Source organism: Corylus avellana, chromosome ca6, assembly GCF_901000735.1.
Source record: "Corylus avellana chromosome ca6, CavTom2PMs-1.0".
Classification (NCBI taxonomy): domain Eukaryota; kingdom Viridiplantae; phylum Streptophyta; class Magnoliopsida; order Fagales; family Betulaceae; genus Corylus; species Corylus avellana.
In genome coordinates this window covers 5185662-5207360 of record NC_081546.1, presented here as the reverse complement: position 1 = coordinate 5207360, position 21699 = coordinate 5185662, and the positions used below count along the sequence as shown (strand labels likewise).

Sequence of the window (21699 nt, the reverse complement as noted above, 5' to 3'; positions counted from 1 at the left end):
AAAAAAAAAAATTAATATTGAAAAGTACACTTTTTTCTGCATATATCATATAGTACTGTAGTTGGAACAGTACTGTTCCAGCTACAGTGCTGGCCCCGGGCTGTTGGCAAACGGGGCCGTAAAGCCCACCCATCCCAAGACCTTGTCGGAGCCCAGGCCAAACCTTGCTGGAGAAGACGCCCACCGGTACAGATAACGCCGAGTAGTTCTCTGGTGCTCTATCCCTCTCTCTCTCTCACCGGCACCAGTGGTGTCTCTTCGGCGGCAGCAGAGACGAGAAATTGAGATGGCCCCTCAATTTCTGTGTCACCGAAAATGACAGGAAAAAAAATCTCTGTTTTTCTCTCTCACACACACCGGCAGCAGAGAAAATTTTTTTTCTGCTACCAGTGCTCTCTCTCCGGCCGCAGTAGAGAAGAGAAATTGAGATGGGCCCTCAATTTCCCAAACTTGACCTTAAAAAAATAATCACATGATTGAGTCAGTGATTGATAAAGAAAGAAACGGAAGAGAAAAACCCACAGGCGAGGCATACAATTACAAAGTTATTGAAAGCATTTACAGTAGCTGATAACTTGTTGATGTGTGGTTCAAAGAAATTAAGCATTAAGTTCTGTTAAAAGTGATCCATCAACTAATTATTGGGTGACAGAGAAATTGTTTCTTTGTTAGCAGTCTGTGTGAGAGAGAAAGGGAGAAATTGAGGGGCACTGGCATCTCAATTTCTCTTCTCTGCTTCCGCCGGTGAGAGAGAGGAAGCACCGGAGAACCGGAGGGAACCGGCATCTTAGTTTCTTCTCGGTTGCCGCCGGAGAGAGATAGCACCGAAGAACTACCCGGCGTTATATGTACCGGCCGGCGTCGTCTCCGGTCCGGCAGGCTCTTGGGATGGGGGTGGGTTTTACAACTAAGGGGAAAAATGATGGGTTTTGTGACTTGGGGAGAAATTAATCATGTGTTTTCGGTCTTATTTAACTTTGCGCGATTTTCTCATGCATTCAATTTTGATTGGTGAGCACAAAGAACTTAGTTTATACCACCCTTTTTAGTAGAGAATATCTTCAATGTGGTGAATGCACAAAACCCCTGTTTTGTGCACACCATTCAGCAATTGACACATCAGCCTATTATATAAACTTAAAATGAGAACAAAATACCATAATAATTCCTATTCTCACAGTTAAAAAAAATAAAAATTAGAAGTGGCAGCCTTGGAGGAGCATCAGCCCATGGGGGTGGCGGGTCACAGCTAGACCCACGGGTCTGGCCGTTTCTCTGACACCGGAGTTCCTTTTTTTAGCCTTTAGGGTGATAAAATCCTTAAAGGGTTCACTTTTCACCTTTAGTTTTTAGTTTTGAACCATTAGAATCCAATTTTGAGAGATTAGAATCCGGTTTTGAGGCATTAGAATTCGGTTTTGAGGCGATACACTACGGTTTTAGGCGGGTTTTGAGGCAGGTCATAGCGAGACCCACGAAAGAGAGCCAGCAGCCCAACAACCGCTGCTGGTCCTGCTTCACGATCCACTGCCAAGGACCCAAGCCACCTTATTAAACCTCCAAACCGAACTGCAACGCTGCCAATCTCCACGCCTGCAAAGCCACCGTTCCCTAGATAACCGGAGCCCCAGCCACGCTACATCGCCGATCGTCAACCCGCTGCATCGCTGAACCTCCAAACCTGCGGCATCGCTGATCTCCAAATGGCTGCAGCACTGCCGGACCTCCAGACCCGCAGCATCGCAGATCTCCAAAACAGGCATAACATCGCCGGCCACCCAATGGCCTAGACGGCGCCATCCAGATCTGGTCGAGGGTGGCCGCGCCACCCCAGAAGACCGTTGGACCTCTCTCCCTCTCTCTCCACTAGGAACTTACCGGTGTATTGGGCGTGGTGCCGATTGTTGGGCGGGTTGGGCGGGCTGGACGTGGCCTGGGAGGGGTGCCGGTGGGCTGGGCATGGGGGCGGTTGGGCGTGAAGGACAGTGAACTGAGTTGGGCGTAAAGGATTGTTCTTTGTTGGTTTTGATTTATGATGAATTGATGAGAGTATAATCAGATGTAGGCATACCTATTTTCTAATTTGCTACATGTTGAGTTGTCATTCATTGTGTGGGTTGCACAAAAGGTGACTTTTGTGCAACGTCCACACAGAAGACGCACTCCTTTGAGTAATGTTAGGTACCATCTTTTTATCCTCCTAAAATCTTCCTAAAGTTGATGAGGCTTTTAAAATCACTATTAAATTTTAGATGAATCATACTTAAATTTTGATCCAATGGTGATTTTGAAAGCCACATCAACTTTAAAAGGATTTTAAAAAGATAAAAACATGGTACTTAGCATTACTCCAAATCTTTATAGAAGTGATTCTCTAAAAATAAAGATAGACGAGAGATTGATGAGAGATGAAAGGACAACATGTCTCTTAATACGTGGAAAGATACAATTTAGTAGAGATTAAAAAAAACAACGTGAAAAAAAACTATCACAAGAAAGAAAAGGAAAACTGAAAAAACATTGAGAAACTTTCGGTCACCTGTGACTTTCTTTATTTAAAGTGTATGATTTTGTTTGAGATTCTTAAAAGTTTTGATTATGAATCATTTCTTGTGATAGAATTGAAAAATAAAATAATTTTAATTAGATCATAGTGTAAATGGGGTGTTTTGCACACTTGAATAGAAAGTATATGCTTAAATTTGAAATATAAAAAAATAATATAACTCTTAACATCAAATAATTTTTATTCTCTTAACAAAATACCTCATTTATAAAATACTCATTGACAAAACTACCGAAGTCACTGTCTTAGATAGTTTTGGAGACTCTGATGTCGAAGGTTTGGAGGTGGGTGGAGGGTGGTGGACGTTGGATTAGAATGAATGAAAAAATATATGGTGTTGATTTGAATTAAAGTACGGCGTTTTCATCTTTATTGTATTTGATATTTTTAACTAATGTGTCAAATATTGAAGGCTATAAAATGAGGTTTTACATCATATCCTAATAGAAGGAACTCTTTTTAAAAAACTGAAAAGCCTTAGAACCGAGTAGTGCTATTTATCACCCTCCTATCTCTCGGAATCTCATGTGGGTGTAACATCTAGAATAACATTTGGACTTCATTGTACTTGAGAATTATTTTGTCAAATTCTTTAACACTTAAAAAGGAGACAAAATGTCACAAAATACGTCCTAAAGATATCGTTTTGAAGTCCCAAATTTTGTTTTGCCTTCATATTTTCCCTTTTGTAATTCCATAATATTTTCCAAACACCTTGGATACCCATCACAAGCCATACGGTTGAAATCGATGTTATGAATCTGCTTTATGACTTTGCATATAGACAGAGCAATTTAGGAACAGCCCACATATGGAAAACAACTGTTGAGAATAAATTCACACTATAGGCCCACCAAATTCTGGGCCCAATGGCCAAGGATAGGCCCATGAAAATATTAATTAAATAGCAAGGATTATTTAATTAATTGATAGTCTTATATTCCAATTAGGATAATATTGGAATAAAGACGTCCTACTTATCTTTACAAGATGACTACTCAAGATTATCTCTACATGATATCTGTTGAATGTTTATCTCTACATGATAGCTGTTGAGTTCTATCTCAACTCTGGACTTTCAAACCAATTCAAATAAGAAGATCCAGTCCAAGTCTACTTCATCTCTCCGAGCCTATAAATAGGCCCCGACACAAGGTACTAAGAGATCTTGAATCCTGAAATATCCTCACACATATTATTGAGCGTATTGAATTATTGTGCACTGAAGCACCATATTTCTCTTAAACTTTCTGACTTTGGCATCGGAGTGTCCCCGGGGAACCGGGGACCCCCTTGACAATGCTGTCTTTTTTGTAGTGATTTGAAGTGCACGACAACGTGTTGAAGATCCTGAAGAAAGCGCATCCACCGTGTTGAAAACTGTTCTAACAATTTCCTTTCCAGATCGTCTTCATTATGTGAATACCACCTCCATAAGAACAGAGAACAAATCTACCACTTGGGTCATCTAATAAGACGATCCCACTTGTGAATTCACTGGCTATAGAGAATGCTTCAATTATATTTTCCTTCTTGCCTTTGCTTCCTCTTAAATCATCCTTAGTTTTTCATTCCACGAATTTCTCTGTTATACTGGGATGTCGATGTTCAACTGAAAGAGGAGTGGTTGGTTGAGAGAGAGACGCACTATGATTCGACTATTCTATCTAATTTCTTCAAATTGTTGGAAGAAACTCCGAAGCTTGCTCAATCAAAAAAAAATTTCACAAAACCCGTCTTTGATTGGACCCACCTCCAACCACCATATAGAGAGTGATCATAGCCACTAAATCTAATAGTCGAAGCCACTAGATGGTTCGAAGTTCAAAGGTGGGGTGATCGACCACCCTTTTACCCCAAGTTTATGGTCAAGTTACTCATTATAGTTTATACATAGAGTAACTGTGGCCATCAAATTTGGCATTTAAAACCACTACATGGCTCGCGGTTGGGGGGTGGGGTGACTGACTATCCCCTTCCCCCATGGGTATGGCTAAGTTACCTAATATATGGGGAGTGATTGTGGTCACCAAATTTAGTAGTCGAAACCATTATATGAATTGAGGTTCGTGTGGTGGGGTAACCAACCCCACGGGTTGTTTGGCAATTTACATGTATGGTCGAGACTCAAGCATGGAATCTTTGCATGGAGATCAAATTTATTTCTCATGGTCAATCGTTTTTGCAATAATGAGATAAAGCTTCAAAACTCAAAGTGCACAGACCAATTTATTAAATGTGATCTTTTATTTATTTTATTTTTTTGAATTTATTCTCAGTCAGTTAAGAGTGTGTATTCAAAAAGTTCTTACTCCTTTTTTCACGTCACAACATCAATAAAGTATTATGACTTAGGCTTTCTATGAAAGGATACCATAACATGTTGAAATAGAATTCTAAGTTGAAAAACATTGGAGATTCTCTATGGTTTGTAGAAAAAGAAAGAGAAAAAGAAAAAGAAAAAGAAATCAAGCTCAAGTTGAGCTTAAGCATGCTGAACCCAAACCTATTTGCGAGTAATCTTGTTCATTGACAAATGAATGTATCCAAGCAATAGAGCCAAAATCCGCTTGAATAGACACGTTATTTTGTATAGACTTATAACTTATGATTTAATATGAAATTCAATTTAAGACTTGTTTGCTTTTATTTTACATAAGGGCAGACATACATACATGAAGGAATCATATGTTCAACTTGCTCTTTACTTGTACAACCCAGTTCCTTGATATAGCAATTCCAATGACTATCCCAACAACGTACCCAATACCCAAAGCACTAGCAACTGGTTCATCCAAAAGAAAAGACAAATTAAGTGATTTTCCCTTCTTGCCTGATTTTGGTGAAGTGTTTGGTGTTGTAGCGTTAAAAAGATCCTTATTTCCCTTTGCATCAAACGTAAGCCGCCATAGATTAAAATCTGGAATAACTCCAGAGAGCTGGTTGTTAGAAAGGAGCAACTGTGTCAAGGCCGCCATTTGGGTCAGATATTGTGGTATCTCTCCTGACAATTTATTGTTTGAGAGATCCAAAACTTCTAATCCAAAAAGTCGTGCAAAACTTTCTGGAATAGGCCCTTCAAGGAGGTTGGTGCTGAGATTTAAAGCAATCTGCAGATTTACCGGCATCCCTGGAATCTTACCAATAAGTTGGTTTCCTCCAAGCTGGAGTTCTAACAGAGAATCCATGCTGACAATAGTCTCGGGTATTGAACCACTGAGATTGTTACCTTGTAAATTCAGGTTCGTAAGGCCTTGCAAGCTCGAAATCGTGGAAGGTATCGAACCATTCAGCGAATTCCAGCTCATATCCAATATCCATAATCTCTGTAGTTAGGTAATTTCAACTGGGATTTCTCCAACCAGCTTGTTCGACTGAATCTTCATAACTTGAAGTTGGCTAAGTCCACCCAACTGTCCCGGCAATGCACCATTCAGTTTGTTCCCTGCCAAATTCAACAACATCAAATTCCGGCAAGAACCCAAATCCGGAGGTACCGACCCGGTCGGGCTATTGTTTTGCAGCTCCAAGTACATCAAGTTCTCAAGTGCTCCAAATGTTGCAGAAGGGATTGTCCCATCAAGCGAATTGCTCCCCAATCTCAACCTCACCCATGCTTGGAGATATGTTTGAAGGTATCGATCCCGTTAACAAATTATAAGACAAATCTAGAGTCTGTAAATTTGATGGTGAAAACATATGGAAGGAATCGACCCAGTTAACTTATTATAACTAAGGTCCTACTTCCTGAGGAATGTTGTAAGTCCACACTCCACTAGGAATCGTACCTTCAAAATTGTTCTGATAGGCTTCAAAACGAGAAAGGCTTTTGATACTTGAAAGGGTTTCTGGGATTTCCCCGCTCAAGTTATTGGTAGATAAAATCAAAACTTCCAACTTATCGAGGTCTCCAATTCTAACAGGAACTGTGCCAGAAAGATTATTTTCACTCAGGTCAACCACAGTCGAATTCTGGTAATCGATCATTTGATCAGGGATTCCACCTTCGAAATAATTCTTAGAGAGCCGAAGCTGCTCCAAAGCCATGGCTTTCCCAAGGTTGGTAGGAATGAGGCCATTGAAAAGGTTGGAACTAAGATTCAAACTTTTGTGGGCAACCAATCCTTCAAACTGTAAACTTATGTTTCCGTTCAAGGAATTGAAAGACAAGTCCAAGAACTTCAACCCAACAAAACCATGAAACGTAGGCAGAGTACCACCCATCCCGTTTCTGCTAATATTCAAGAGTTGTAGCCCTCCAATCGCACCACAATCTGTGATAAAATTATCTGGGATTGAGGTCAGACGGTTGTTGGAGAGGTCAAGACTCACCAAAGAATCTATCTGGCAGAGAAGAGGTAGAAAATCTGAGGATGAGGGGAAAACCCCAGATAAAGACATTTCGGCAATGGAAGAATTCCCGTGGGTGCTGCACTTAACTCCTTTCCATGAACATGGGTCTTCGTTCACATCCCATATTAAAGCTGTGTTGTTCATGATGGCCTTAGAAAGACTGATCATGGTGGTTTTTTGGTTTGTGGGTAATTCAGAGAAGACCACAGAAGATAACAAGAAGAAAAATAAGCGGAAATGGAGTAGAGGAGTGCTGTGCCCATACCTGTTCATTTTAGGTACGTGATGGGGGAGATATTCTGCAGCGCTTTTTGTATCACAAATATGTATGCATGTATGGACTAATATATAATAACTGTTTGGTTTCAGGTACTGAAGAGGGAAGGCAGGGGAATAGACGAATCAATAGAAGAGATGTAATGTAGAACAGCTGAAGAGAGAATGAAAGAGCTGTGTTGGTTGGTTGAGCATTGAATCTCCAGGGGGTCAAATTTGTGCATTGAGTTTATGCTCAAGTAGACCGACTGTTGTAAACACAGAGGCCAGCAACTGACTATTTAAAGTTCACTGCCATGTTCTAGCTGAGAGCTGCAATAGCTCAAATTGAAGAGGCAAAATGGGTGATAGCAATTTGATGTTCCATGAGAAGATTCCACAGTAAGGTACGGCTATGCTTGTTTAATATGTTCACTCTCTCTCTCTATTGGCCAGCAAGTGGTTCCTTATGCATATATGTTTACTTTTCTTCTTTACTGTTTCATATGATTCTGCAGTGGACAAGAGAGAAACATCATAGGCCATGTGGCTTGCAATGTGTTCAGGCAACATTCATATCTTTGAAAGACTACAACAACCATGTTAGATAGGCTTACGATGGCTTCTTCCAACTTCTGAATCTAAACTTCTGCAAGTCTGGAACTCTATATTTCGTCAATATGTTTCTCTCTTCCTTTCCATGTTTCTTTATATGATCAATTTTCCAATAGATTCTCCTTTGGCCAATTTTTTTCCTCGTTCTCTTTACCCCTTGCCGCTTCGCATGGATGTAAAAGACAGATTTTGTTTTTGGTTTTTTTGTTTGTCCTTTTGGACAAAGTTTGGTTTAGTCATGGTGCTAACTTCATGAGCAGAGCTGCTTCTTGTTCTAACCCCATTATACCAGTTAGATTCTAAGAGCAACATCATTGTGATATAACTAAAATTTTCTATAATTTGGTCAAGTGGTGTACGCAAATTCGCTTAAGCATTCCTCGCAAGAGAAGAAAATTGTCTAGCTTTCGCATTAGTATTGAAGAAGTTGAATCCTACGTTAGTGCATTTTTTTGGTTGCCAAATGGTATTTTTCCTTCCTCCCCCCAAAAAAATTGCACAAACCTGTCTTTGATTGGACCCACCTCCAATCACCATATAGAGAGTGATCGTAGCCACTAAATCTGATAGTCGACACCGCTAGATGATTCGAGGTTCAAAGGTGGGGTGACCGAGCGCCGCCTTACCCCAAGTTTATGGTCAAGTTACCAACCATACAGAGAGTAATTGTGGCCACCAAATCAGGCAATTAAAACCACTAGATGGCTCAAGGTTGGGGGGGTGGGGTGATCGACTACCCCCTTATCCCAAGGGTATAGTTAAGTTATCTATCATACGGGAAATAATTGTGGCCATCAAATCTGGTAGTCAAAATCATTATATGACTTAAGGTTCGTGGGGTTGGGTGACCGACCACTCCCTATATGGTTAGCATTTCTCAAAAAGAAAAGATGAGTGAGAAAAAGATTAAGAGTTATTATCTTCCTTTGTTAAAAAGAAAATAAATAATAATAAAAATAAAAAGTAGGATCAGGTTTGTAAACGAAGAAAAATGTTTTTCAATTCTATTGCATTTGCTTCCATTATTGCCATTACAGCAGTTTTGGGTTTCTCAATAGAAAGCATGCTTCACTTATATAAGATTATCCAGGCAAGCTGCGAAAATGATATATGACAAAATCTAAGGGTTCGTTTGGTATACGATTTCGGACCCTAAATAACGTTGCTTTTGCTTCGCCAAAGGCAGGTTCTAATCGCTGCCGTGATTCCATGGTATTTGACGACGGCTACATAAAACTTGATCTTGTAAAAATTGTATGATATAGCAATGCCAATGACTACCCCAACTGCAGCGAACCCAATAACCGAAGCTGTTGTAACTGATTTTCCCTTCTTGCCTGATTTTGGTGAAGTGTTTGGTGTTGTAGCGTTAATAAGATCCTTATTTCCATTTGCATCAAACGTAAGCCATGGACTTAACTTTGGAATAATTCCAGAGAGCTGGTTGTTCGAAAGGAGCAACTTTGTCAAGGCTGCCATTTGAGTCAGATGTGATGGTATCTCTCCTGACAATTTATTGTTTGAGAGATCCAAAACTTCTAATCCAGTAAGTTGTAAAAGACTTTCTGGAATTTTCCCTGCAAGGAGGTTGGTGCTGAGATTTAAAACAATCTGCAGCTTTACTGGCATCCTTGGAATGAAACCGCTGAGTTGGTTTCCTCCAAGCTGGAGTTCTAACAGAGAATCCATGCTGGCAATAGTGTAGGGTATTGAACCACTGAGATTGTTACCTTGTAAATTCAGGTTCGCGAGGCCTCGCAAGCTCGAAATCGTGGAGGGTATCGAACCATTCAGCGAATTCGAGCTCATATTCAATATTAATAATTTCTGTAGCTGGGTAATTTCAAATGGGATTTCTCCAACCAGCTTGTTCGACTGAAGCTTCATAACTTGAAGTTGGCTAAGTCCACCCAACTGTCCCGGCAATGCACCATTCAGTTTATTCCCTCCCAAATTCAGCAACATCAAATTCTGGCAAGAACCCAAATCTGGAGGTACCAACCCAGTCAAGCTATTGTTTTCCAGCTCCAAGTACATCAATTTCTCAAGTTTTCCAAATGTTGCAGTAGGGATTGTCCCATTAAGCGAATTGCTCCCCAATCTCAACCTCACCATGCTTGGAGATGTGTTTGAAGGTATCGGCCCCGTTAACAAATTATAAGACAAATCTACAGTCTGCAAATTTGATGGTGACAACATATCTGAAGGAATCAACCCACTTAACTTATTATAACTAAGGTCCAAGTTCCTGAGGAATGTTGTAAGTCCACTAGGAATAGTACCTTCAAAATTGTTCTGATGGGCTGCAAAACGTGAAAGGCTTCTGATACTTGAAAGGGTTTCTGGGATTTTCCCGCTCAAGTAATTGGTAGATAAAATCAAAACTTCCAACTTAGACAGGTCTCCAATTCTAACAGGAACAGGGCCAGAAAGCTTATTTTGATTCAGGTCAACCAGAGTCAAATTCAGGTAATCGATCATTTGATCAGGGATTCCACCTTCAAATAAATTCTTTGAGAGCTGAAGCTGCTCCATAGCCATGGCTTTCCCAAGGTTGGTTGGAATGAGGCCATTGAAAAGGTTGAAACTAAGATTCAAACTTTTGAGGGCAACCAATCCTTCAAACTGTAAACTTATGCTTCCACTCAAGAAATTGAAAGATAAGTCCAAGAACTTCAACCCAACAAAACCATTAAACGTAGGCAGAGTACCACCTAACCAGTTTCTGCTAATATTCAAGAGCTGCAGCCCTCCAATCGCACCACAATCTGTGATAAACTTATCTGGGATTGAGGTCAGATGGTTGTCGGAGAGGTCAAGACTCACCAAAGAATCTATCTGGCAAAGAAGAGGTAGAAAATCTGAGGAGGAGAGGAAAACCCCTGATAAAGAGATTTCGGTAATGGAAGAATTCCCAGAGGGGCCGCACGTAACTCCTCTCCATGAACATGGGTCTTTGGTCACATCCCATATTAAAGCTGTGTTATTCATGATGGCCTTAGAAAGACTGATCATGGTGGTTTTTTGGTTTGAGGGTAATTCAGAGAAGACCACAGAAGATAACAAGAAGAAAAATAAGCAGAAATGGAGTAGAGGAGTGCTGTGCCCATACCTGTTCATTTTAGCTACGTGATGGGGGAGATATTCTGCAGCTCTTTTCATTCGTATCACAAATATGTATGCATGTATGGACTAATATATAGTAACTGTTTGGTTTCAGGTACTGAAGAGGGAAGGCAGGGGAATAGACGAATCAATAGAAGAGATGTAATGTAAAACAGCTGAAGAGAGAATGAAAGAGGTGTGTTGGTTGGTTGAGCATAAAAAGAAGAGATTGGTTTGTTAGAAGGCAAGGAAATTAGAAGGAAATTGGGAACTAGAAGAAGATGTTGGCGTGTCGTGGGGGTGGAGTTGACTGGACTGCTTGTCTAGTAAAGCCGTCAGCATTGAATTGGTATTTCATGGTCTTGAACTTTGAACTTCCACGGCTAGGATCTCATGAAATGAGATTCTCCAATTACTCACAATTGGAAGAGATTTAGTTCCTCGGAGTTTAACGGTGATAACCGATCATCCATTTACGGGACAATGTTACATCAATGCATAGAGAAATGCTACACTTCTTAAATTATAGCTAACAATTTTCAAAAATAAAAGTGTGCGTGAGAAAATGATTAAGAGATAAAACAATTTTCTATTGTTTGTTGAGAAAAAAAAAAAATAGTGGATTTGTTCAGTCTGAAGGAATAATAAAGCATGCAAATTTGTAATAATTTGCAATGGACAAGAGGCATTAGTAACCTGCTAATGTAATGTATTCAGAATGTATCAAAATAAAGGGAAAAAAAATGTTCTAGAGATTTTTGTGGTATCACTTTTCATTAAAATTGTTCTTCAAAATTTAAAGTTTATGGGAAACTTCATTGAAGACCCTCGAACTTTCACCCGTTTTGAAATACCCCCCATAAACCGTAAATTCTCTTAATTTAATCTTCTGAACTTTCAATTGCTCTCAATTGAGACCCATTCGTCAATTTTAGCCATTAAAAATACAAGAAAAAGACCAAAATATCCCTGATTTTTATTTTTTATTTTTAAATAAAAAAACGTTTTGGAAGTTTGAATTTTATACAAAAGTCAGGGGTGTAAATGTCATGTAACGTTTAAAATCTGACGGAGGGTCCGAATTGAGAACAATTGACAGTTTAGAGGACTAAATTGAGAGATTTTGAAGTTTATGAGAGGTTTATCAAATCGAATGAAAGTTCAAAGGTCTTCAGTGAAGTTTCCCCTAAATTTTATCAATGAACTCCAAATTAAAACTATTATCAAATAAATAATTTTGTTCACTATCCATTAAAATTTTATAGGAATTGTCTTGCTATATCCAACTAGAAGGCTACACGTGTTTTCGTTAATAAAAAAATAAAATTGAAAAATTGAAACCAAACCAAACACACCCTTATCTTGTTTTTCATCGGAAAGTGACATGTTTGAGTAGAGTAGGCTTATCCTCCGCAGTAGCTCCGTATTTCCCTTCTCACCTTTGAGAACCCAGACACCCAGTTTCATACTTCACAAAGCAAACTGAAAAAAATGCTTCTCCAAACCACCATTTCTTCATCGCCACCTCTTCAAATGCATGGCCAACTCTATCTCTCTCACTCTCACTCTCTTCTTCCATTTGGGTCTCTCAAACTCAAGCCCCACAAGCTCTCTCTTCAGGTAAAGCCCCAAGTTTTTTTTTTTATTATTTATTTTTCCTCGTACAGCCCGTTGTAGTTCTCTTTGCAGTGATGGATGAAGTGCCATATCTTTGAAAAGATATTGAACATGATTTGAGATCCTTCCTTTTTCTTGTGTGTGTCGGTGTCACTGTGTGTAGTTTCAACTATAGATAATGTTCAAATAAATTGCAAGGGTTGCTCCTAAATCCTGTATAAGATGGCTTAAATTTGATGTGATCACAATTTCTAATTCATAAACACAAATTGAGATTATCCAAGATATCAAACAAGTTGGTTTAAAAATAGTTATTAACATTTTTTGTCCTAGTTATGTACTTAAATAAATATATTGTACAAATACTACTTTGAAGAATTTATTTCATCTTCCTTGCAAGCAACTTTAACTGGTCTAATGTTAATAGATCAAACCTCATATAGTCATATAGTATTCCCCCTTTTCCCTTATGCTACTAGTTTCTCTGAAGTTGGAGAATATGCCAGTTTCTCTATTGCTCTAAATGCTGCTGTTCACTACCCAGGCTATTTTTCAGCGCTATGGTGCACCAGTTTTGATAACCTCTAAAACAGGCTATGGACCAAACCTTACTAGATTTCCCAATTTTCAGGTATGTGTTCTGATAATCTCTACACAAAATGTTGCTGCATATAAATTACTGTGGTGCATGAGTGCCATTAATCTTATTTTTAACTTTCTTGATTCTGTCTCTTAATCATATATTACCTGGAGAACTCTACTGATGGAGACCCTTAAAGATCCAAGAAAAATCTGACTTAATGAAAAGGGAGTCTTGGACAGTTGCTTTTTATTTCATGGTAGGAAAATCAACCTGATTAAACACAGGGTTTTGTGAAAGATCTTCAAATGTTAATTCTAGAAGTATATAATTGATTATCGAGTCTTTGAAGAACTTATTAATTGGTCTACAAGACCCGAGAACATGAGTTGTAGAATTAGTTATAGAGTCCTGAAGTATGGTCTGTAAATGTAATTTTTCAGTCAAATATCGATTCAAAGGTCTTCATTTTCTAGAGGGCGGACAGAAAGTTCCAACCCTTTATAGGATCACTTGCTTGTGTGCATTTCAAGATAAGAATATCAAGTATCATTGTTTCTGGTGTGACTACAGAAATTGGGGTTAGCCCCTTCAATAATTAGCATTGAATCTTGAGAGGTCTGGCCTTTTATGATCATTCCTTGCATATTTTTTTGGGTCCATTGGAGGTCCATCGGACCTCTGGGCTGCATAACTGGGTTTTTTTTTTTGGTTGCTTTCTGTGTTGCTAAGAACTTAAACGTTAGTCCCCGTACATCTCTAGTTACTAACTTCTTATTCTTTTGTGGATGAAGGCAGATATTTCAAAGGGAATTGGCAACGGAATTTGTGACCTCAAAAAATTTTGAGAGTAATTCCCTCTTCTCTTTTTTAACCTTTTTATGTACTATCTATTTTAGTGCCTAAACCATTGGTGTATTGTCATTCATACAGCATTTAGTAAAGGTAACACAGTTCATATGTGAGAAACTTTGGAATTTCAATTTTATCTATGCGTAATTGAACACTGTTTTTGACATAGACATGGGCTGCCTGGTTACCTCTATCTGAGTTCTTCTAAAGTCCAAAGCACATCAATGTGCATCTTACAACATATTTAGCACACTCAGATTCAGAAAGGTCTTCAACATCTCAGTTTCACATCAAACAGACATTTTATTTGTCTATCAATGGATTTAGTCATTAAGTTTACTCTTTATAAATTAACAACTAATGATGATGGTCATGGCCATTGTGGTTGATCAGACCATGCCAGTGATGCATAATACATATACATGTTTGCATGTGTGCGCAAATGTAGGTGTCTGTGCATAAGCATGTGGACTTCAAGTCAATTATATTATTATTCAATTTTTAACTCTTTATAAAATTGAGTTCACTCTCTCTCTCTCTCTCCCTCTCTCTGTTTTATTACTGAACGAGAGCCAAGTAATTTGGAATTGGAAATTTCCAACTTATATATAGTTTTTCCATTAATTCATGAAAGTCGACGGATCTAGTTACAAAAGCCAGTTCTTTGATAAGGATGAAAAAAATCAACATCTAGATTGCCAAATTGCAAGCTTAGGATAAACCACTTCCAGGACCAAAAAAAAAAAAAAAATTGCAGTTGGATAGAGGAAAACACTTTGGTGAGAGAAAATGAGATCTTAATCAACTGCAAAAAAGAAGGGCTAAGTGGAAGACATTTTTAGTCCCAGAGCTGACATAGCTAGAAAAGATCCGAGAACTCAAAACTGAAGCATGCATGCCCAAAGCTCATCACCAGCTTGATAACTGCCAGTGACAACCTCCACCACCTCCTTAACAACCCTCCCCCCACACACACACACACACGCTCTCTCTCTCTCTAGAAAATTCGACTCCATCTCCACCATGTTCCCCTTCGCTCTTCTCCCCCTCCCCTCCACCACCACTTCTCTGCCCACTTCATCATAGCCCCCCCACCATTCCTCATCTGGTCCTTCAAGACCTCCTGTGGCCTAGTTGAGTTTGCATGGGCCTTGATGACCTTGAGCATTCAACGGCTGATCTCCCTGGAATAGACCTGGTGGAGGTGTAGTGGCAATCTCTGGGGTGGGAGTGAATGGTACGGCTTTGTGTGAGAAGTGTCATCTCTATAGGGTGATGAGTGACAAAGGGAATAGGATGGAGAAAATTGGTGACAACGGTCATGGAGCTAAAGTGGGCTGCAAGACAAGGAAGAGTGTTAGGTTTTTTAATGGCTGATTCAATGCTCAACAAGTCTATGAATGTAAACTTTGGTAGGGTAGATATGTACTTAGGGTTTAGTGTCAAAATCCTTAAAAAAATGCCTAGTACGACATGCTTTGTTCACAACTTCATCTGCATCCAGACGTGCCCTGCTAAATGAAGAGACAAAATGCTCTGTTCGCAAATCTATCCACAGCTTTCCAGACATGACAATGAAGTTGGGATCACAATGTGTCTCGTTCACAAATCTGTTCGCATACGTCTGGATGTGCCTCATTATATGGACTTCCAGAATGTCCCATTTGCAATTTCGTTCGCACCTGTCTGGACATAACTTTGAAAGATGAAGTCACATAATGGTTCATTTGCAAACTTGTCGCAAGTCTTCTTTTTTTTCTTCTTAGTCGCTCTCTTGTATACTCTCTGTGTACTAGGGTTGCGCCCCTCTGCGCTTTTATTTTATACATCTTTACTTATCAAAAAAAAAAAAAAACTTGTCGCAAGTCTCCAGACACTATGTTTACATAGAAGGTTCCATCTGCAAGTGCGTTCACTAATGTCCGGATGCCGCCAGGTTAATAGCTTGAAACCCTAGCCATGTTCGGACGGTCTCACTTACATGTCCAGACACCTCCTTGAATCTTTGACAAATTTGGGAAACCGACTTTAAACTTCACATGATTTTCATGTTGAAGCCATTCCACACATTGTGCTTAGCCCTTGACTAGTTTTGTGCCAGGAGAGACTTTTGTAGTGAGCTTTCATTGTTTAATCTCTTGGAATTTTTGTTCAAACCACACCAGTCATAACAACAAACCTTCAGTCTAATTGGAGTTACAGTCAACGAGATCAAGTAGAAAAATTGTTCAGAGGTTCTAGGAGAACTATCGCAACAACGGGCAAGTGGGTCGCTTGTTTAGTACAAGAGTGTTATCTACAAAGGTTTTGTAAGTATGAACTCTTGTAATATTCTCATTATTCTATAGTGATTGATCTCATGAGTTTGATTGCCTCAGAGTGTTTTACTTTTGAAGAGTTCTTCAAAAGGTTTCACTTTGTCACAAAAATATTTTGTTGATTGTGTGATTTTGGTTATTATCATTGTTGTGGTTTGGTATTTTATGACTTGTATGGTATAATATTTTTAATTGGAAATTGTTGTTGCACATCACCTATTCACCCTCTTTAGGTGATTGCTTGGGGTCAAAACCATTTTTCAAAGAGGATTTTCTTGTGCCTGTAAGCATTGAAAAATAGTATTAAGTGCTTCACCTAAACAACAGAAAATAGTTTTCAGTGAAGTTTTTCAAATGCAGCTTTAGGTTTTGCAAGTTTAGAGAAAATAACTTTGAATGTGGCTTTCTTCGCTTGGTCGGCTGCTTTAGGCAAGATCCTCACTTTGGAAAACTTAAGGAAGCAAAAAATCATTGTAGTTGATTGGTGCTACATGTGTAAGAAGAGTTGGGAATCCGTTGACCACCTCTTACTTCATTGTGATATAGCTAGTGCCTTATTGAACTCTACTTTCTGGTATTCGGTTTAGCGTGGGTCATGCCTTGTCGTGTGAGAGATCTCCTCGGTTGTTGGAGTAGGCAATTTGGTAATCTCCAAAGTGAAGTTATGTGGAAGATGATTCCGCTTTGTATGATGTGGTGCATTTGGAGAGAATGAAATGATTGGAACTTTGGAGATTGTGAGAGGATGATGGCGGAGCTAAAGACCTTTTCCTATACTTTTTTCTTGTGGATGACTGTTTATGATTGTTTTCATATTTTTAATTTTCATGAGTGCTATAAACCAAATGAGTCTCTTGTATATTTCCTATGCACTTGGATGTGCCCTTTGATTTTTAATAAATATCGTTTACTTTTAAAAAATCATTTCAAGAATGTTGATTGGTTTCAACATCAGTTCAGCCTGTGGAGTAAAGTTGGTACGTTAATTCTGAGCCAACATAACTTAAACATATTCCTCTTCAACCTGATAATGCTACAATATGTGAGTTTTGGTGTTATTCTGAAAGTCATTACATGACCTTCACGTCCTTTCAACCTTTTTGCATTTTTTTCCTCACTACTTCACTAATCATCCTTTTGTTCTCCTCATTGTATTGCAGAATGTATAAGGAACTTTTTGATAACTGAAGATATTGAAGATGGGAAAAGACCATTAACTTGGGTATCTTTGTTCTTGTTTGCACAAACCTTTTGGTTGATTAATGCTCAAGTGGCACATGCAAGTGAGAATACCAACACAAATGCCGTTTATGAGATTGGGGAGTTATTTGAATTAGGAATCCAGCTATCATATTTGCTGATATTATTGGGTTTCCTTGGGATTGGAACCTTCTTTGTGATTCGTCAAGTCCTTGTACGCAGAGAACTTGATCTTTCGGCTAAAGAATTGCAGGTAAGAGCCTGCATACTGCCATGCCCTTTATGGGAATATGCTTCCATGCAACATTGATAAATACTATGCAACCTCCCTGAACTATGTTAGAGCTTTAAATGGAGACACATTTGATACTTTTTTTTTTTGCTCCTTTGTTTTGCGACAATAATGGACATTTCCTCTTTTATTTTATTTTTTCTTAATAATTTCAGGAGCAGGTAAGAAGTGGTGATGCTAGTGCAACCGAGTATTTTGAACTTGGTGCGGTGATGCTGAGGAGGAAATTTTATCCAGCTGCTACTAAATATTTGCTTCAGGCAATTGACAAATGGGATGGAGATGATCAAGATCTTGCTCAGGTATGATGAGCTTTTGGACCTTAAATATCGCTTTATTCAAATATGACAAACAGAAACAATGTGGTATTATCATGGTAACTTTATTTTTTGGATGCACGTTGTGTTTCTTCTTCTTTTTTGTTTTTGTTTTTGTGTTTTTTTTTTTGCTTTGAAATTGCTTTTAATTAAAAGCTTGCATTTAACAACCAGCCTTTTAAACAAAGTGGTGTCTTACCTCTTTCTTAAGGAGTCTGAGGTTGACTCATCATGTGTGCAGTGAGAGTTTCTGGATTTGGGATCCATCTATTATTTGGTGAAAAGATAAAAATATTCAAACAAAAATGGAAGATTACACATTAAACCTCAGGATTTATGAATTGGATATTTGGGTTGTTCAATTTCTATTAACGTTGTTGTAGGTCACTGATGAGTGCAGAAAGTGACTTAATTTGATGGTTAAGGTTAATATATTTCTCTTCGAATTTGGTCTTCAACATGCAATAATAAATTTTATCCCTCACTAGTTACTTTTACTACCTATCTACAAATACAAATCTTCTCTATTCTGATTGCAATTCAATCTCATAAAACTAAGGCCATGTTTGGTGCTCCATATTTTACTTAAGAAAAAATACAAGTCACTATCCTGAGTTTTGCTTGATTTTCAATAGCCCCCACGGGTTTCTAATTTTCTCAATAAAAGTCTCTGATTTTAGTCATTTTTCAATTAGATATTTCCATCACATTGTCTGTCTATTTCTTAGCATAAACCATGTGAAATTTCAATTATACCCCTAAAAGATCCTTAAAAAAAAAAGGCAAAAAGAGGGGGTTGAGGAGATGGTTAGTCCATCCCCTTCCATGCTCTTTGGGGTGGTAACCACCCACTACCCCCTCGGGTGTTTGTGGGAGTGGTCGGATTGGATTGGGATCCCTTGTTATTAGGTTGTCTGAATTTCTGTGAAATTCGAACGGCCTAATAGACTGGGTTGCGGGACAGGTCCTACATAATAGGATACTTAGGGTAGGTGGGCTCCACAGCCCCCCAGTCGTACCACCCTCTCACCTTGGGTGGTCAGGTGTGTGTGCATTATGGTTTGTCGGGTCAGTTATATCAGGTTTATCGACAAACTAAACCCGACACCCAACCCAATAAGGTTGTTATTACCCCGCTACTGACTGACCGGCTATACCTAGTTGGATCAGTCAGTTTAGATTGACCCGACGAGCAGCCCTATTATTTGGTCAGATCAAAACTTTTACATCATTAAGGTTCAAAATTGTTCTACAACCTCTCTCACTGTTGTGTCTTGATGTAAAGATTTTATTGATAAACGGCTTACAAACTCAAAAGTTAATTGCCTAAACCTTCAATCCATTACCTGGGCTAGGCTAATCTTTTTGCAATTTACATCTGAGCCACGTCTTTTATCAGGTATTTGGTCATCATGTCTTTTCTTGATTTGAGCAATATATATACCTGCACACATCTATAGATACATGCATGCATTCATATGTGCACTGCATATGAAAATCAAGTCATGCAATGTACCTTAGATGGAATTGAAATTGTATATTACTACATGTAAAATGGTATTCATAATAAAGCACAACAATCTGAATTCAACAAATATTGAGTTTTTATGGCCTAGAAAGTGCATACTCAAGATTGTTCATAGCATCAAGCAAATTGGTTCTTTTATTAGATTTTCCATTTATTAAGATGTTGGTTAAGACTTGAGCTTCCTATTTCTCCTGTTAGGCTGTATATGCTAGTGTACAAACTGAAACTTGTCATTTTTACACTGCTTATCTGCTTTTGGAATTGACATGAACACTGCTGTTATTTATGAAAGCTAGTAAGTTGAAACTTGCATGATAATCATTTTTACTCATCAAATATATAAATAGGTTTACAATGCACTCGGCGTCAGTTACGTCCGCGATGGGAAACTTGACAAGGGAATCACTCAATTTGAAACAGCTGTGAGGGTTCAGCCAGGCTATGTCACAGCTTGGAATAACCTGGGTGATGCCTATGAGAAGAAGAAAGACTACAAGTCTGCTCTCAAGGCATTTGAAGAAGTGCTTCTTTTTGACCCTAACAATAAGGTGGCACGGCCCCGGCGAGACGCTCTGAAGGATCGTGCAAAAATGTACAAAGGAGTTACTACTGTGAAATCAGAGAACAGATGATACTATGCAGCTTGTATTGATTTCTTACTATGGTCTATGGCTAACCAGGATACAGGTTTGTCAATAACTCATTTGGGTTGGCTTGGCAAAGAGCCTTTGGATATACAGTGAGCAGATGTTTCATGCTTTGCTGTGGATTTTACTTATTAGGGACCTCTGAATGAAATCATCCCAATTTATTTTTCATAAACCCTAGGAAGAGTATTTGTTTTTTGTTGCACTTGATATAAGTTTTGGATTTTTTTTTTTTAATGATTTGTATGACATCACGGCACTATGTTTTTCTTGTTTGTTTAATTTTAATTTTTGTAGTTATGTGTACTTAACTTGTTTTTACAAGTCTGCTCTCTCTCCCCCTCTGAGTACCCCATGACCAAGTCATAGACTGGTAAGTTGGTAAGCTCGAGGGAAAATATAAATTTATTTCCTTTGTAACCACTCTCAATTTTAATTTACTCTTTCATGCAGCCATTCCCATTTTTTCCACTTAAGATCCATTTGGGTTGGTAATTTCAAAACGTGCGATTTGAAAATGCGATTTTTAGAAACGTAGATAAGTATTTATTAAAATCGCACTTTTAACATTTAAAATCGTACGGTTATAAAAAGCATCTCTTTGATTTTGTGTTTTCAAATTGAAATTTTTTAAAAGCATACTTCCAAACAATACATTTTTTGCAATTTAATTTAAAATCATACTTTTTGTTTGTTAAATCGCAATACCAAACACACTTTTAGTCACTTATATGGTTTTGCAATTGAAGGCTAGGCAAAATCTACAAAACGGAAAAAGACGAACAAAAAAAACAAAATCCTTATAAGACGAAGTTTTCTTTCAAATTAGGTTTAAGAAGAAAATTTTGACTTAATTTATAAGATTGACATTTATCCGTAGAACATGTATTTTGTTTTTTTTGTAATAATTTTTAGTAAAATTAAAAAACACATGGGAGAATAGGACATGTATGAAAAAAAACACAAACTTATTAAGGCCAATCCGTTGCACTAACAAAGAAAGAGAGATTCTATTTTACAGTTCTTATTTCAGACTATGACAGTGCATTTTTTGTTTCAGCCTCTTTAAGATGATTGTTTCCGGTTCCATATGGGGGTTTAGATAGGTTCATCTTAATTTGTATTCCTTTTGCATCTGTAACCACCTGGTGCGGCCCTTTGACAGTGCATTTTTTGTTTCAGCCTCTTTAAGATGATTGTTTCCGGTTCCATATGGGGGTTTAGATAGGTTCATCTTAATTTGTATTCCTTTTGCATCTGTAACCACCTGGTGCGGCCCTTTGAGAGGACCGAGTTACTCGTTTGACCCATTTCCTACCTTATATAATTATTTATGCACTGTTTTAGTTTGTTTTGAGTCTGTTGTTAGAGAGCTTACCCATTTTTCAGTTTTAAGATCACCCACTCTTTCTTCCTTTATGATTAGGAGTGGTAAGAATCTTCCCTTATAACTA

The 21699-nt window shown here is 38.3% G+C and overlaps 2 protein-coding genes, 1 long non-coding RNA gene and 1 pseudogene across 5 annotated transcripts; 2 read left to right on the top strand and 2 right to left on the bottom strand.

Annotated features, from left to right (window-relative positions):
- Positions 1-5250: 5250 nt before the first annotated feature.
- On the bottom strand, positions 5251-7192 carry LOC132184041 (LRR receptor-like serine/threonine-protein kinase GSO2; annotated as a pseudogene).
- A 277-nt stretch (positions 7193-7469) lies between these two features.
- On the top strand, positions 7470-8048 carry LOC132185958 (uncharacterized). The gene is made up of 2 exons (XR_009440655.1): positions 7470-7581; positions 7693-8048. It is a non-coding gene; the product is annotated as an uncharacterized LOC132185958 (long non-coding RNA).
- A 790-nt stretch (positions 8049-8838) lies between these two features.
- Positions 8839-10915, bottom strand: LOC132185004 (LRR receptor-like serine/threonine-protein kinase RGI1). The gene has a single exon (XM_059598820.1). The coding sequence runs from the start codon at positions 10907-10909 to the stop codon at positions 8942-8944; it is 1968 nt and encodes a 655-aa protein (XP_059454803.1). The 5' UTR covers positions 10910-10915; the 3' UTR covers positions 8839-8941.
- A 1389-nt stretch (positions 10916-12304) lies between these two features.
- LOC132184930 (tetratricopeptide repeat domain-containing protein PYG7, chloroplastic) lies at positions 12305-20668 on the top strand. 3 transcript variants are annotated; one of them, XM_059598720.1, is made up of 6 exons: positions 12305-12514; positions 13056-13142; positions 13890-13941; positions 17422-17714; positions 17909-18055; positions 19946-20668. In XM_059598720.1, exons 1-6 carry the CDS (start codon positions 12386-12388, stop codon positions 20228-20230), a joined length of 993 nt encoding a protein of 330 aa, XP_059454703.1. In that variant the 5' UTR covers positions 12305-12385; the 3' UTR covers positions 20231-20668. The 3 variants fall into 3 exon arrangements, with proteins under 3 accessions (XP_059454703.1, XP_059454704.1, XP_059454705.1); XM_059598721.1 differs by having other exon boundaries at positions 12426-12514; positions 13886-13941; XM_059598722.1 differs by lacking the exons at positions 12305-12514; positions 13056-13142 and adding an exon at positions 13200-13350.
- Positions 20669-21699: the final 1031 nt, after the last annotated feature.

Excerpts from the sequence above, each read along its gene's own strand:
- LOC132184930 (XM_059598720.1), top strand. The coding sequence starts at position 12,386 with ATGCTTCTCCAAACCACCATTTCTTCATCGCCACCTCTTCAAATGCAT. Across the intron at positions 13,942-17,421 it reads GACCTCAAAAAATTTTGAGA|AATGTATAAGGAACTTTTTG; the intron begins GTAATTCCCTCT and ends ATTGTATTGCAG. Across the intron at positions 18,056-19,945 it reads ATGATCAAGATCTTGCTCAG|GTTTACAATGCACTCGGCGT; the intron begins GTATGATGAGCT and ends ATATATAAATAG.
- LOC132185004 (XM_059598820.1), bottom strand. The coding sequence starts at position 10,909 with ATGAACAGGTATGGGCACAGCACTCCTCTACTCCATTTCTGCTTATTT.